At 36.8% G+C, this 13,462-nt stretch overlaps 3 protein-coding genes across 4 annotated transcripts; all 3 read left to right on the forward strand.

The window, feature by feature from the left end:
• Positions 1 to 431: 431 nt before the first annotated feature.
• On the forward strand, positions 432 to 3,632 carry LOC117612164 (uncharacterized protein At1g32220, chloroplastic). Of its 2 annotated transcripts, XM_034340921.1 has the most exons (10): positions 432 to 667; positions 1,130 to 1,247; positions 1,355 to 1,443; positions 1,688 to 1,743; positions 1,826 to 1,881; positions 2,127 to 2,220; positions 2,308 to 2,387; positions 2,580 to 2,622; positions 2,901 to 2,992; positions 3,289 to 3,632. In XM_034340921.1, exons 1-10 carry the CDS (start codon positions 612 to 614, stop codon positions 3,463 to 3,465), a joined length of 861 nt encoding a protein of 286 aa, XP_034196812.1. In that variant the 5' UTR covers positions 432 to 611; the 3' UTR covers positions 3,466 to 3,632. The 2 variants fall into 2 exon arrangements, with proteins under 2 accessions (XP_034196812.1, XP_034196818.1); XM_034340927.1 differs by lacking the exon at positions 2,901 to 2,992 and having other exon boundaries at positions 442 to 667.
• A 269-nt stretch (positions 3,633 to 3,901) lies between these two features.
• LOC117612179 (transcription initiation factor TFIID subunit 10) lies at positions 3,902 to 6,143 on the forward strand. The gene is made up of 6 exons (XM_034340938.1): positions 3,902 to 4,087; positions 4,171 to 4,235; positions 5,005 to 5,067; positions 5,344 to 5,401; positions 5,487 to 5,537; positions 5,793 to 6,143. Exons 1-6 carry the CDS (start codon positions 3,974 to 3,976, stop codon positions 5,871 to 5,873), a joined length of 432 nt encoding a protein of 143 aa, XP_034196829.1. The 5' UTR covers positions 3,902 to 3,973; the 3' UTR covers positions 5,874 to 6,143.
• An 819-nt stretch (positions 6,144 to 6,962) lies between these two features.
• LOC117618168 (glutamate receptor 2.7-like) lies at positions 6,963 to 10,342 on the forward strand. The gene is made up of 5 exons (XM_034347778.1): positions 6,963 to 7,239; positions 7,370 to 8,724; positions 8,848 to 9,160; positions 9,263 to 9,669; positions 9,812 to 10,342. The coding sequence occupies exons 1-5, from the start codon at positions 6,963 to 6,965 to the stop codon at positions 10,340 to 10,342; spliced, it is 2,883 nt and encodes a 960-aa protein (XP_034203669.1).
• The last annotated feature ends 3,120 nt before the right edge of the window (positions 10,343 to 13,462 follow it).

The raw sequence follows: 13,462 nt of genomic DNA on the forward strand, positions 1-13,462 counted from the left end.
AAAAAAAAAAATTTCTTTGCCATGTCACTTATATTGGTGGATAAATGATCCACATGTTATGAAATTATAAATATACTTCTATCACGCCATCAAAATTAACAAATTTTTTTATGAACTTGACGGTATTAGGCAATATGGGACATTAAACTTTGGTGACAAAGTGGTTCATTTTAACTTATAGGAGGCAAAGTGAGACTTGATCATAGTTTTAGGGGACATTACAATAAATAAGCCTATTCTAAATTACTCAAACATACGAAAATGAGGATCGATTTCGAATGCAAGGACACCAAAGAACTATTGTTATTTTGTCAAATAAAAAAGCGCCACGTCATTTATGAAACGTGAAACACAGCGTTTGCGGTGTGCTTGATTAACACGCTAGCCTTGTCCCTTTACAGTTTCCCTAGGCCTTCAACGAACCACTTGTCTCCACCATTACGCGCCATGTGTTCTGTTTCTCTTAAGCTCTCACTCTCTCTAAATCAAACCCGCCCTCTGCAAGAAGGAGCTGGACTATCCGATTACTTGTGCTCCAGGCATTCTCCCAGAAACTGAACTTGAAGAAACCCTAGAAAAAGCGAGAGAGACTCTGGAAAACGAATTTCAAAATGAGGACGGTCGTGTCGCGGTTGATCCATTCAAGATCATCACTTCCCAGGCTCTTGTATATTTTGATTTCTATTTCTTTTTGCTTTGAATCCATACTCAGTTTCTTCTGTATTCTATTTTGGTCTTTGAAATGCGATTCTTTTGGGTATTGATGTTTTGTTTCGCGAATAGTAATGCCATGTTTGGCTGTCGAGAGAGAGTGGGAAAATAATGGAAAACCCTAAACAGATTGATTGGGATATTAGAGTATTAAGTTTCATTTTTAAATTCAGTTTTTGGGTTCGTTTGACAATTAGCTGGGTCATGGATACGCTTTACTGTTTTCGTATTATTTACTGCCACGGGTTCTCCTGCATTGTTGAATTTGTGGGTGGAAATTGACAAGCTAATTATTCCTTGATATTTTTTTAATGTTTATTTTTTTCTGGAATGTTTTTGTTTCCAGAATCTAGTAGGATTCTAACAATGATTATTTCCTGTATTGTGATTTTCAAATATCTCATTTCTGTAAATTCAGTATAATGGATGCACCCAGGAAAGGGAGGTATCTCTCAACAGACTCTAGTAAGGTTGATGAACCCTTCAAAGTTGGGGAAGCAGAGACTGTAAACATTCCCCCTCCTCCAACAGAGAAGGTACTATCTTGTTGTGAAGACTATCGAACTGTTATTCCGTCTATATTTTCGTTTTATCCATCTCTGAGCCATTATATTTTCTTTAACTTGTATGATTCTTAATTCAGTTGCTTGTGTTGGGTGGAAATGGATTTGTTGGCTCACATGTTTGTAGAGAGGCATTAGATCGTGGATTGTCTGTTGCCAGCCTTAGCAGGTATGACTTTTCTCTATATAATTGTTAAGTTGCTTCACCTATTGATGCTTAGGAATTATTCATCAGCGTTGATCAGTTTAGGCTTGTAGCCGATCTGAATGCTTTCTCTATCAGAAGGGAATAATAATTCTGTAGCTGCCTCTTTACTAAGAGGAAAATACTACACTTCCATCTCCATATATTTGATTATTCTGTTTGATTGATTACCATCTTATTCCTAATGCTTTCTTATTTTCCTTCTCAGGTCTGGTAGGTCATCATTACATGATCCATGGGCCAGCAATGTGACCTGGCATAAAGGTTTGCTTTCTTGCGTAGTCTTTTCTTGATGACCTCACTCTTTTTCAGGTAGCAGTTTCTTAAAAAAAATTTCCCTTTCCAGGAAACCTTCTATCACCTGAGTCATTGAAGGATGCTCTCGATGGTGTCACGTCTGTTGTATGCATTCTCTTCATGCTCTGTTTTACTTGACTGTCATTAGCCAATACGTAGCAAAGACACATGCACACACTGACACTTTCTCTATCCATGTAATGTATTGTTTCCCCCCTTGCATTTGTAGTTCAAAATGTGCTTATTGTATAGATTATAGAATGAAACTCTCTCTTACTTATCCTGCCACTTAGCTTTCTTTCCTGGGTGATATGTTTGATTTGTCTTCCTAATGAGTTTTCTTGTCCTAGATATCCTGTGTTGGTGGGTTTGGCTCCAATTCTTACATGTATAAGATTAATGGGACTGCTAATATAAATGCAATTAGAGCTGCTTCTGAACAAGGTATATATTCATATATGTTTCAAATTTCATTTTTCTATTGGCAATTTCCTTAGTACCTCTATTAAACTATTGCTGTTGATCCTGCAGGTGTGAAACGATTTGTGTATGTCTCTGCTGCTGATTTTGGTGTGGTAAATTACTTACTGCGAGGATATTATGAGGGGAAGGTACCATACTGAATTTGCTTTGTTTAAGTTTACTTGTACGACACATTTTAATGCTGGGACTCTTTTCTTAATAAATGTTTGTCTTTTACTTGTACCCATTTCACCATGCTCTAGTATTTTTGCTGGGAACAATTTTTAATGTTTTTAATGCTATCTGACACAAATTCCTTTGCTGCATCTTGTTCAATCTAGAGAGCTGCAGAAACAGAGCTACTAACCAAATTCCCTTATGGAGGTGAGCTTTCTTACTCTGTCAGATGAACATCTTATACCTAGCTGTTCATTTATCAGATAAATGGCTAAGATCTGAGAGATTAATAAACTTGCCTGGAAATTTAACAATTTGTTACATATTTTGCCCCTTTAATTTTAATCAATATCTTCTTAAAAACATTAGTTTACTAAATTCTTGAAACCAATAACGGGTGACTAGAGTATTAGTCATAGGGACCGTTTATGTTTTGTATAATAATGGAATCTTCTATTACATGAAATTTTACTTGCGTTTATCAGGAGTGATTTTGAGGCCTGGATTTATTTATGGGACTCGAAGCGTTGGGAGCGTAAAGTTACCTCTCGGAGTAATTGGTTCTCCACTGGAGATGGTAAAGTGATAGTTCTTCATATATTCCACATGTAGTTCCCCACTTATAATTCACCTGAAACTTGAGTTAGCAAGATTTTAACGCAAAGGGGAACTTGATATAAAATATCCAGAAACTTATCGTAATCATCTCTCTCAGCCGATTTCTACTAGGCCCAAACAAGGGTTTTTTGTCCCTTTTTTTCTTGAACAGAGATACTCTCAGGTTAAGAAACCTCATGTTATAAACTGATTCACATTCATTTCTTTTTGAGAGAGAAAGTTATATCAACTAATTTATATTGAATTTACTGGCAGTTGTTCCAACACACAAGACCTCTGAACCAGCTGCCACTTGTTGGGCCTCTCTTTACTCCTCCAGTGAATGTTACAGCAGTGGCAAACGTTGCTGTTAGAGCAGCTACTGATCCTGTCTTCCCTCCTGGGATTGTAGATGTCTACGGAATTCAGCGTTACAACCAGAAGTCGAAGTAGACGCGTTAAATCCCTTCCGTTTTTTGTTTTGTTCTTTCAACAGAGAGTGTGATGTAAAGCTATCAAAGTTTCTTTCTCATGAACATTGTATCCGTTTTTTCCCCCCACCTTTCTCATGCAATCATTAATAAATTTGTTAAAACTACAGATTCACTATAGTTCAATAATTCTTCCCAAGTTGTTCTGTTAAAAGTTTGACTCTAAGAGGATGACACAGACTTTTTCATCACTTGATGTTTCAATGTATATCTTGGTCCCTTGCAGCCTGGGATTAAAATGGCAGTTGTGTTCTTTCAAAGAGTTGCTTGCAGGTTTTAGTGCTTAATAGCCATTTGGGCCATTGGTTGTAGGCCCAAAACAATAATGGGCCTAAATGGATTCGGAAAAAGATAAAACCCGACCCGGGTGAAAATAAATAAAAATACTTCAAGGGCAAAAATTAAGTCGATAAATTTGCAAAGCACAGCGCGAGGTCTCAAACCAATATCGTATTTCTGAGAGAGAGAAGATGAACCATAACCAAAACCAGAACCAGAACCAGCAATCGAGCGAAGGCAGCAGGCACGATGACGACGCGGCCCTCACCGAATTTCTTGCTTCCTTAATGGACTATACCCCCACTGTAATACTTAATTCCATCAATTTCATTTCATTCAAATTCCGATCATATCAAATCAAATCCAAATCGTGATTTTTCTTTTTCAGATACCAGACGAGCTTGTGGAGCACTACTTGGCCAAAAGCGGCTTTCAATGCCCCGACGTTCGATTGTAGGTACTTCTTCTTTTTTTCTGTTAAGTTAATTTTGTTTTTAATTTCCAATTTTTCGGGAAGATTTGACGATGAGATAAGCTGAGCCATCAGTATCTGTTAGGGTTAGGCTTAGCCAAGATTTTACTTATTTTCCTGCTGCAGAGAAGGGCCAGCCTTTTGATTTGTTTAGTTTATATCAATTCATCTTCAACCATTTTCGGAGCGAGCATATACCTAGAGCTTGAAATTTGTCACTATTTGTTGGTTAAGTTGCTGTGGCAGTGAAATAGAAAATTGAATATCCCTTTTTGTTTATTGATTGTTCAAGTACACGAAACTTGCTAATCAAGGTTTGACTAGTCTGGGTAAAGTTGTATGGGCTTGTGAAGGACAGGCATTTAGGCGTAGGCAGAGTCTGTTACGCGTATGGTAGTACTCGCTCTTTTTTTTTTTATCTGGGATCTTTTCCTTCTTTCATTTTGGATATCTATCTTCTCTTTTGCTTTCTGGCTTTCATTCCCATTAGCTGTTTGAGATTTGTGCTAAATGGATGTTAAGAAGAAGTTACTGTTTTCTGTTTGATGCTTAAAATTTTATGCCTTTTGACTTAGATTACAATCATTGATGTAGAGGAGCTTTTGGTGTAACTTTCTTTTGAGCCGACAGTGGCCAAATGCTGCTAAATTTATTTATATTTTTGAAATATGAATTGGATGTATTTTTCTGCATATAAGTATGTTGAATTGATTTTTTTTTTTTTTTTTTAAAAAAAAACTCTATTTGCAGAATTAGGCTGGTAGCTGTTGCCACGCAAAAGTTTGTTTCTGAGGTTGCAACTGATGCTCTTCAGTAAGCCACTAACTCTTCTCCTCTTGGCTCATGACACAAGGTCACAGGGAGGCACATGTGTAAAGACCAATTTTTTTTTCCTGAGTTAGGATATATAATTGAAGACTATTAAATTTTTGATCTCTCAAATGTTAGACGAGAAATATGCAACTACGCTGGTTCTGTTGTTGGTCCAAAATTATTTAGCTACACAACTTGGTTGTTGCACTTGTAGTTAGCCAGTGTCTAAGCTATTACTAGTGGAAAAGATATTTACATGCTCATGCCTCTTAACAGGCAATGCAAAGCAAGGCAAGCTTCTGTAGTCAAAGACAAAAGGGACAAACAACAAAAGGTACTCTAATAGTTTTCCCGGTGAGATGTGTTTTATATTCTGCCTAATTATGGCTAGTTTTAACTTAACTTTGATTTTGAAACAGGATAAGCGCCTAATATTGACGATGGAAGACCTTTCAAGGGCGTTGCGTGAGGTAACCAAGATTTTAGTTATTTGAGTCGTATGTTTGCATAAGTCTGGAATCAATGGAATTATCTAATATTGATAAAGGTTCTGGTCAGTTTTGGACTAACCAAATGTTTGCTGAATGGCCTGGTCACTAATGGAGATTCTCTGGAATCCACCTATAATTTATGTGCAATGTCAAGCTGGTTTTGTTTTTACTTATTCTTCTTATGTTAACTTTCGCCGAATTAATATGCTTCTCTTGTTATTCTTAATTGAGCAGTATGGTGTTAATGTGAAGCACCAAGAATATTTCGCTGACAGCCCTTCAACTGGGTTGGATCCTGCATCAAGAGAAGAATGATTTGAATTGTATTTCTGTTATTCCATTTTCAGCTTGTGTGGGGTTATAACTAATAGCAATGGTGCTAGATGACTAGGTGATGCTCAATCACTCTTTCTTCTGCTTTTATGTATGCACTTTCAATTTTTTCAGACTGAAGGTATATTTCTTGATATGAAGTAGTTAAGTTGTACATCGATGGAATTAGACAGTAAAAGGACTGCATATCTGATTATTTGATTGCCACATGTGCTACTTGAAGAAACTGAATGGCTACTTGGTGATTAGTTTAGTAATTGTCTTCTAGAAAGTTCTCTTGCTGGGGAACACTTGGTAATTAATTTGACCAGATTTTGTACCCACGTTCCTAATTAGTTGGGGAAGACTTACTCCAAATATGCAAAATAATGCTTGCATTAAAATAAATAAATAAATTGATTCGCTGTCTCTCAAACTGTGAAGACCACGGAACAAAGCTAGAAAGTTGGAAAGAAAACTTACAGAATAGAACAATAAAGCAGTGCACTATAAAACATTGACCAAAATTAAAAAAATTGGACAAGTTTCGGGATTGGTTGGTCGAAAAAAGAAAGAAAGAAAAACAATTGCGACCGTTACGGCAAATACTTGATTGAAGCCAAAGTTAACATCATCATATACCCTCCCACTTGGTTCTTGACCCAAGAAGTATGGGGTATGGGGGATCTTCATGTTACAAGAGGAGCCAGGCCAACTGGCTTCATAGTTTAAGCGATATGTCAGCTTCAGTTTGATGCTACTAGATGCTTGAATGGAGTATTTTATACCACATCTCTCTGACTTGGGTATTGTATTTCAATTTGTACTTTGATTGGGTCAAGGTAAACAGAACATGCAGAGGATTGAGTTCGTTTAGCCTGTTGACAAACTTGACAAACTATAACTTTTTGAGCATCGAGAATAATAAGAAAATGTTTGAAACAATCAATCATGTAAATATTTATACCAAGATTTTGCGTCTGTTAGAATCAGAGATTTCGAGCAAGGAATCCGGTCACCCATCCTACCATACCATATAAAAATTTCTTCCAAATGAATGACATTATCGAAGCTTGCAAAACAGGTACAAACATGAAGAAGAGAAAACCAACCAACCTCTTTGGTTCTTTCTTCTTCCTTCTTTCTTTAAGCATTAAGTTTTCCTTGGTCGTGGGACACAACAGAACAGTAATCCCAGTGAATGTTGGCGTGGTTCTTGATGACCTCGATTCACTAACCGGAAAAGTTTGGTTGAGCTGCCTCAAAATGGCCCTCTCAGATTTCTATGCCTCCCATGGTTCCTCCACAACTAGGCTTGCCTTGAGCATCAGGGACCCTAGAGAAGATGTTGTAGATGCAGCTGCTGCAGGTGTCTCTCTCTTTTTCTCCTTTTGGGTTTCATTTGATCTTTCTCTGCCTTTTCTTCTGTTTTCTACTGAGAAAGAGGTGATTCTAATAATTTCCTCTGCCTTTTGTTTCTGTTTTCTATTGAAACACAGCTTTAGACCTGATCAAGAATGTTCAAGTGCAAGCAATCATAGGACCTACATCATCAATGCAAGCCAACTTTGTAATTGATCTTGGAGACAAAGCCAAGGTTCCCATAATCTCATTTTCTGCAACGAGTCCTTCCCTCACTTCCATTCGGAGTTCATACTTTTTCCGAGCTGCACAGAATGATTCCTCTCAAGTCAAAGCCATAAGTGCTATTGTTCAAGCCTTTGGGTGGAGAAGAGCTGTGCCCATCTATGTAGACAACGAGTTTGGTGAGGGAGTTTTACCATCCTTGGTCGATGCTTTGCATGACGTTCAAGCTCGTGTCCCCTACCGTTGTGCCATACCTCCAATGGCCACTGACGACCAACTTGCAGCAGCGCTTTACAAGTTAATGACTATGCAAACTAGGGTCTTCATTGTGCACATGTCGCAGTCTCTTGGGGCTAGGCTTTTTGCCAAGGCACAAGAGATTGGAATGATGAAAGAAGGCTATGTTTGGATCATGACCAATGGATTAACCAATCTTGTAAGTTCGACTGATGCTTCAGTCATCAAGTCAATGCAAGGTGTATTGGGTGTAAGGACTAGTGTGCCGAAAACAGAAGAGCTTATCGATTTTAGAGTTCGATGGAAAACGCAATTCCAACAGCAAAATCCAACCATCATTGATGTAGAATTGGATGTTTTTGCTCTCTGGGCTTATGATGCTGCTTTCGCATTAGCCATGGCAGTTGAGAATGATGGGACTGGTACTGGCAGAATCTCTAGCTTCCGAAACACAAATGCTTCCATCAACTCATCAACTGATCTTCTGACTTTCGGGGTATCTGAAAACGGCCCGAAACTTTTCCAATCCTTATCAAACACCAAGTTTAAAGGCCTTGCAGGAGACTTCAGTTTTGTCAATGGGCAACTACAATCTCCAGTCTTTGAAATAGTCAATGTGAATGGCAATGGGGCAAGAGAAATTGGGTTCTGGACACCAGAGAGTGGACTTTTGAAAAATTCCATGAACTCAACAAACACGAACAGAACATATTCAACTTCAAAATCCAACATGGGACCCATCATATGGCCAGGAGATTCCACCTCAGTTCCCAAGGGATGGGAGATCCCTACAAACGAAAAAAAGTTGAGAGTGGGAGTTCCTGTGAAGATTGGCTCTCCTGAGTTTGTTAAGGTGGTACGTGATCCTAGTACCAACAAAACACTTGTTTCTGGCTACTGCATTGACATCTTCAATGCTGTCATGGAAAAATTACCATATGCTGTAACTTATGACTTCATTCCCTTTGCAAAGCCTGATGGTACAAGTGCTGGCACTTACAATCAGTTGGTGGATCAAGTTTATCTTGGGGTAAAATCATTTCAGCCTCATTTAATTTTTTCAAGATTGAAATTCGAAATGAAAACAACCCGGTTCGATTCCTAATTTTCTGATCAAAATTGAAATGTTGACATCTTTAATATTTGTTGACAGAACTTTGATGCTTTGGCCGCAGCCACAACAATCAGAGAGAACAGGTCCTTGTATGTGGACTTTACCTTGCCATACACGGAATCAGGGGTAGTAATGGTAGTTTCAACAAAAGATAGCAAGAGCCAGAATGCATGGGTTTTCTTGAAGCCTTTGACATGGGACCTCTGGCTTACAAGTTCTTGCTTTTTCATCTTCATTGGTTTTGTGATTTGGGTTCTTGAACATCGCATCAATGAAGATTTTCGTGGCCCTCTCTCGAATCAAGTCGGAACAGGCTTGTGGTTCTCCTTCTCAACCATGGTTTTTGCACACAGTAAGTAATAGTATAGTACCCTTATTAAGAAGCACATGTTGAATTACCAATTGTTTGTTTTATCATTCATCTTTTTTTTTTTTTACTTCAATTAATTTACAGGGGAGGCAGTGGTTAGCAACTTGGCTAGATTTGTGGTGACAGTATGGGTATTTGTTGTGCTCATACTCACTCAAAGTTACACAGCTAGTCTGACTTCACTCTTAACAATCCAAGAGCTCCAGCCAACTTTTACCGATTTAAACCAGCTTCTAAAGAACAAGGAGAGTGTGGGCTACCCGAAGGGCTCTTTCGTCTACCAACTTTTGTTGAAACAAGGTTTTGATGATTTGAAGATTAAGGCTTATCAATCTCCAGAAGAATGTGATGACCTTTTGACAAAAGGGAGTGCAAAAGGTGGCATTGCTGCTGCTGTTGATGAAACCCCAAACTTGAGGCTTTTTATTGCAAAGTATTGCTCCAAATACACCATCATTGGACCAATATTTAAGACTAATGGCTTTGCCTTTGTAAGAGCTACCTCTCCTTCTCACACACACAACCACAACCACAATCATGAGTCTATAAATCAAAAGCACACATTTTTACCACTTTCAATCATATTGATTCACGGTCTGACAACATAAGAACTTCTTCTGTGTGTATATATAGGTCTTGCCGAAAGGTTCGGCTCTTGTACCTGATGTTTCAAGGGCAATTCTGAACATGACCGATGGAGACGAGATGAAGGAGATTGAAAACAAATGGTTTGGAAAACAAGCCACTTGTGAAAATACAAAATCACCATTCTCTGATTCCAAAAGTCTTGGCCTGAATAGCTTCTGGGGCCTCTTACTCATTGCTGGGGTGGCTTCATCCTCAGCTCTTATGATATCTGTAGCCACTTTCCTTTTTATGCACAGACACATCCTAATGACAAGAGGCACCTCTGTACGGAAAAGAATTGGTGTCATGCTTAGCATCTTTCTCCAAAGAGACCTCTCCTCCCACACGTTTAGAAACAAGAATTCGGGTCATGTTGTGGAGGCCTCACCAGTCTCCTCCAGCATTGGCCAATCAAGTCCCTTAAGCCTCTCAAACCACACAGGTCCAGCATCACCTTTCTTCAGTGAACAAGGAACACCTGTTTCTGTTGCTGTTTACCAGAACCCAGAAATACCTACAACTCCTGATCAAGGCTAGGAGCTCAAGAAACCATTAATATATAATAATCAAAATTTTAATTGTAATTTGTATGTATGATAAAGTATGATATAGTCATCCATGATTTTAGGTGGCTTATCTGTATTTTGTTGATTATGTCCTCCATAGTTTATATGGTTGGAGGTAAATTAATGTAAGTTGGAGTTAACTTTAATTTTAAAGACGAGTTTTTTTTTTCCTTGATACAAGCGATTCTCTCACAAGTAACAACAGGAATTGAAAATTATATAAAATTTTAAAATGACGGAATTTAGATTACCATAATTTCAATTTCCGGCAATTGAAGATTTCAGTGTTTGGATTTATGTATGTCGAATTTTGTAAATGACAAAATTTTGTAAATGGCACTATGAAAATTGTGAAATGACCCATATTTTGGTTGAAATTAAATTCAAGAATTTAATGCCCCAATTTCCACGATTTTTTCCTCGTGTTATTTAATAAATTCAATGTTTAAGTTGCCAACTAACGAAATTCTCAATTTCTCTTTTTACATTCCCAACTTTTAGCTAAATTCCTAGTTATTTTTTCTCATCCAAATGGAGGGTCAATGTAGGGATTCGAACATAGAATTTCAGGTGCAGGAGATTCGAACACAAGACTGGAGATATTGATACAATTAGTTAAAATCGTCATTGTTAGAGTTATTTACTCAAATGGTCTTCAAATTTATACTTGAGTTGCATGTTGGTCCCTTAACTAGATTATTCGTTCAAATGGTCCACCAACTCTTTATTAATTGAGGAATTGGTCATATCGTTACATTTTTTGTTAAATTTAATCATGTGAGCAGCACATGCTATATTTGTGGGGGTAAATAAGACTTTTGACAACAACCAAAAAAAAAAAGAAAAAAAAAGAGCCCACCAGACCTCTCTCTGTCCCGCTCTTACTCTTCCTCTGTACATTTGGAAGTGGGGGAATGATTTTATCTTTAATGATGAAGTAGCCTTGCCTTTTAACTCTCGTGAATTGATCATGTATGCGGCTAAACATTGGGTAAAGGCTACTACTAATATTCATGCTGGAATTGGTAAGGTTCAGATTATGTTAGCCTGGACTCCTCCTGATATTGGGGTTCTTAAGCAAAATGTGGATGGGTCTCGTAGAGGGATTGCTGGGTTTTCTGTCAATTTGGGGCTAGAGGCCGACACGTGTACTTGCAGCAATCCGAATCCGTATCAGTTTCTTAATTAAATTTCCCTAGATTCTAAGAGCCACAAGGCCAAGGCCTGTTCTTTGATTAATATGATTATTATTAATCAAAGCCGAGTCTATAGCCAAGCCCATTAACCCAACTCTCTAATGTTAACTACATTTACCAAATCATCATAGTACGTTGTTTATAAACACTTTCATAGGAGTGTGGATTTTCGATGTGTGATTTTCACAAAGGGCACCTCAAAAGATAATCCTACAGAGAAATCCATATTTTTATTGTTGGTGCAATGTGGAAATATATTTAAATAGTATAGCTGCGCGACTATACGATATGCCGTCGGCAAAAGTTTTTTTTCTTATTTAAAAAAATATAAGGGAAAAATGAGTACAGCCTGCCGGCTATATTATTTTTAAAAATAAAATCTAAAAAATAGAGTATAGCCGTGTGGCTATACTTTTTTACATGTAAAAAAGGACCCCTTGCGATTAGGCGCCAAGTGTCAAAATAAGAATAGCCGCCAGGCTATACTATTTATAATTTAAAAAAAATAGTAAAAGGCGAGTATAGCAGTGCAGCTATACTATTTATAGGAAAAAAAAAAAATCAGAAAAATCGATTACAGCAGCCCGGCAATACTTTAAAAAAAATATATATATATATATTTATACATGACCTCTTTACAACTTAAAAGTTAGGTCACTATATAATATTTTAATATATATTATTTTTATTCAATAATATGTGAGAATTATTTGTATAATACGTTAATTTTGTGCCTTATTGAAACTTTTGTTAAAAATACGTGTATTAAACATGAAAAATACGTTCGTACATGTATACAATTAAACGTGAAAGTGCTAAATTCTTTATACGGGTAATTACTCTAGGTGTCTTAAACTACTCTTATCGATAAACGAAAAATCGAGGAAAAATATTTAAAAGAAAAAAAGGATCCCAGTAAATTATTTATTTTCGTTTGGGTGTCTTAATTAAATTTCCCTAGATCCCAAGGCCCAAGGCCCTGGTCTTTGATTAATATTATTATTAATCAAAGCCGAGCCTATAGTCAAGCCCATTAGCCCAACTCTCCAATGTTAACCACACTTACCAAACCATTATAGTGCTTTATTTAAAAACACCTTTATAGGAGTGGGGATTTTCAATGTAGGATTTTCACAAAGGGCACCTCAAAAGATAAGCTTATAGAGAAATTCATATTTTTATTGTTGGTGCAATGTGGAAATATATTTAAAGAGTATAGTCGCCGCCGATACTGTATAAATATAAAAATTGAATTACTATTGATTGAGTAATATAATTCATGAAGTTAATTAAAATATTTAATACTAATTATTCACTAAAGAAATAATAATTAAAATAAGCCAAAGATTATATTTAATTACTAAAAATAAAATTTTAAAAAATTAATTAACCTAAACATATTAAGTTTATATTTATTATTATTTAAAAAATATATAGATATATATGTTTCAACGAAATTTTGTCGGCACAGGTCTATGCCGGCAAAAAATAGGGGATACTTTTTTCCCGACGAAATTTCGCCGGCAGAGGTTACTTTCTTCGGGAGATGTGTAATCCGGCAAAAGTTTGCCGGCATATACATCTGCCGACGAAATATCTTTTCTTATTTTAAAAAATATCAGGAAAAAATGAGTATAGCCGCCTAGCTAAATTATTTATTAAAAAAAATCAGAAAAATCAGAAAAATCGAGTATAGCCGGGCGGCTCTACTTTTTATACACGTAAGGTGCCTACGTGTCAAAATAAGTATAGTCGCCTGACTATACTATTTATAAAAAAAAAAATATTAGTGAAAAGCGAGTATAGCCGTCGGACAAAAGTTTGCCAGACCTCAGCAGACGATATTTCGTTGGGACAGGTTTTTTCTTATTTTAAAAAATATCAGGAAAACATGA

The sequence above is a fragment of the Prunus dulcis genome, chromosome 1 (assembly GCF_902201215.1).
Source record: "Prunus dulcis chromosome 1, ALMONDv2, whole genome shotgun sequence".
Taxonomy (NCBI): Eukaryota; Viridiplantae; Streptophyta; class Magnoliopsida; order Rosales; family Rosaceae; genus Prunus; species Prunus dulcis.

What these genes read in the sequence shown, in the direction of transcription:
- LOC117618168 (XM_034347778.1), top strand. Translation starts at nt 6,963, where the DNA reads ATGAAGAAGAGAAAACCAACCAACCTCTTTGGTTCTTTCTTCTTCCTT. An exon ending in TGGATCAAGTTTATCTTGGG is followed by an intron (nt 8,725 to 8,847) that starts GTAAAATCATTT and finishes ATTTGTTGACAG; the next exon opens with AACTTTGATGCTTTGGCCGC. An exon ending in AACCATGGTTTTTGCACACA is followed by an intron (nt 9,161 to 9,262) that starts GTAAGTAATAGT and finishes ATTAATTTACAG; the next exon opens with GGGAGGCAGTGGTTAGCAAC.
- LOC117612179 (XM_034340938.1), top strand. Translation starts at nt 3,974, where the DNA reads ATGAACCATAACCAAAACCAGAACCAGAACCAGCAATCGAGCGAAGGC. An exon ending in GTTGCAACTGATGCTCTTCA is followed by an intron (nt 5,068 to 5,343) that starts GTAAGCCACTAA and finishes GCCTCTTAACAG; the next exon opens with GCAATGCAAAGCAAGGCAAG. An exon ending in TTTCAAGGGCGTTGCGTGAG is followed by an intron (nt 5,538 to 5,792) that starts GTAACCAAGATT and finishes TTAATTGAGCAG; the next exon opens with TATGGTGTTAATGTGAAGCA.
- LOC117612164 (XM_034340921.1), top strand. Translation starts at nt 612, where the DNA reads ATGAGGACGGTCGTGTCGCGGTTGATCCATTCAAGATCATCACTTCCC. An exon ending in CCCCTCCTCCAACAGAGAAG is followed by an intron (nt 1,248 to 1,354) that starts GTACTATCTTGT and finishes TTCTTAATTCAG; the next exon opens with TTGCTTGTGTTGGGTGGAAA. An exon ending in TTGGTTCTCCACTGGAGATG is followed by an intron (nt 2,993 to 3,288) that starts GTAAAGTGATAG and finishes ATTTACTGGCAG; the next exon opens with TTGTTCCAACACACAAGACC.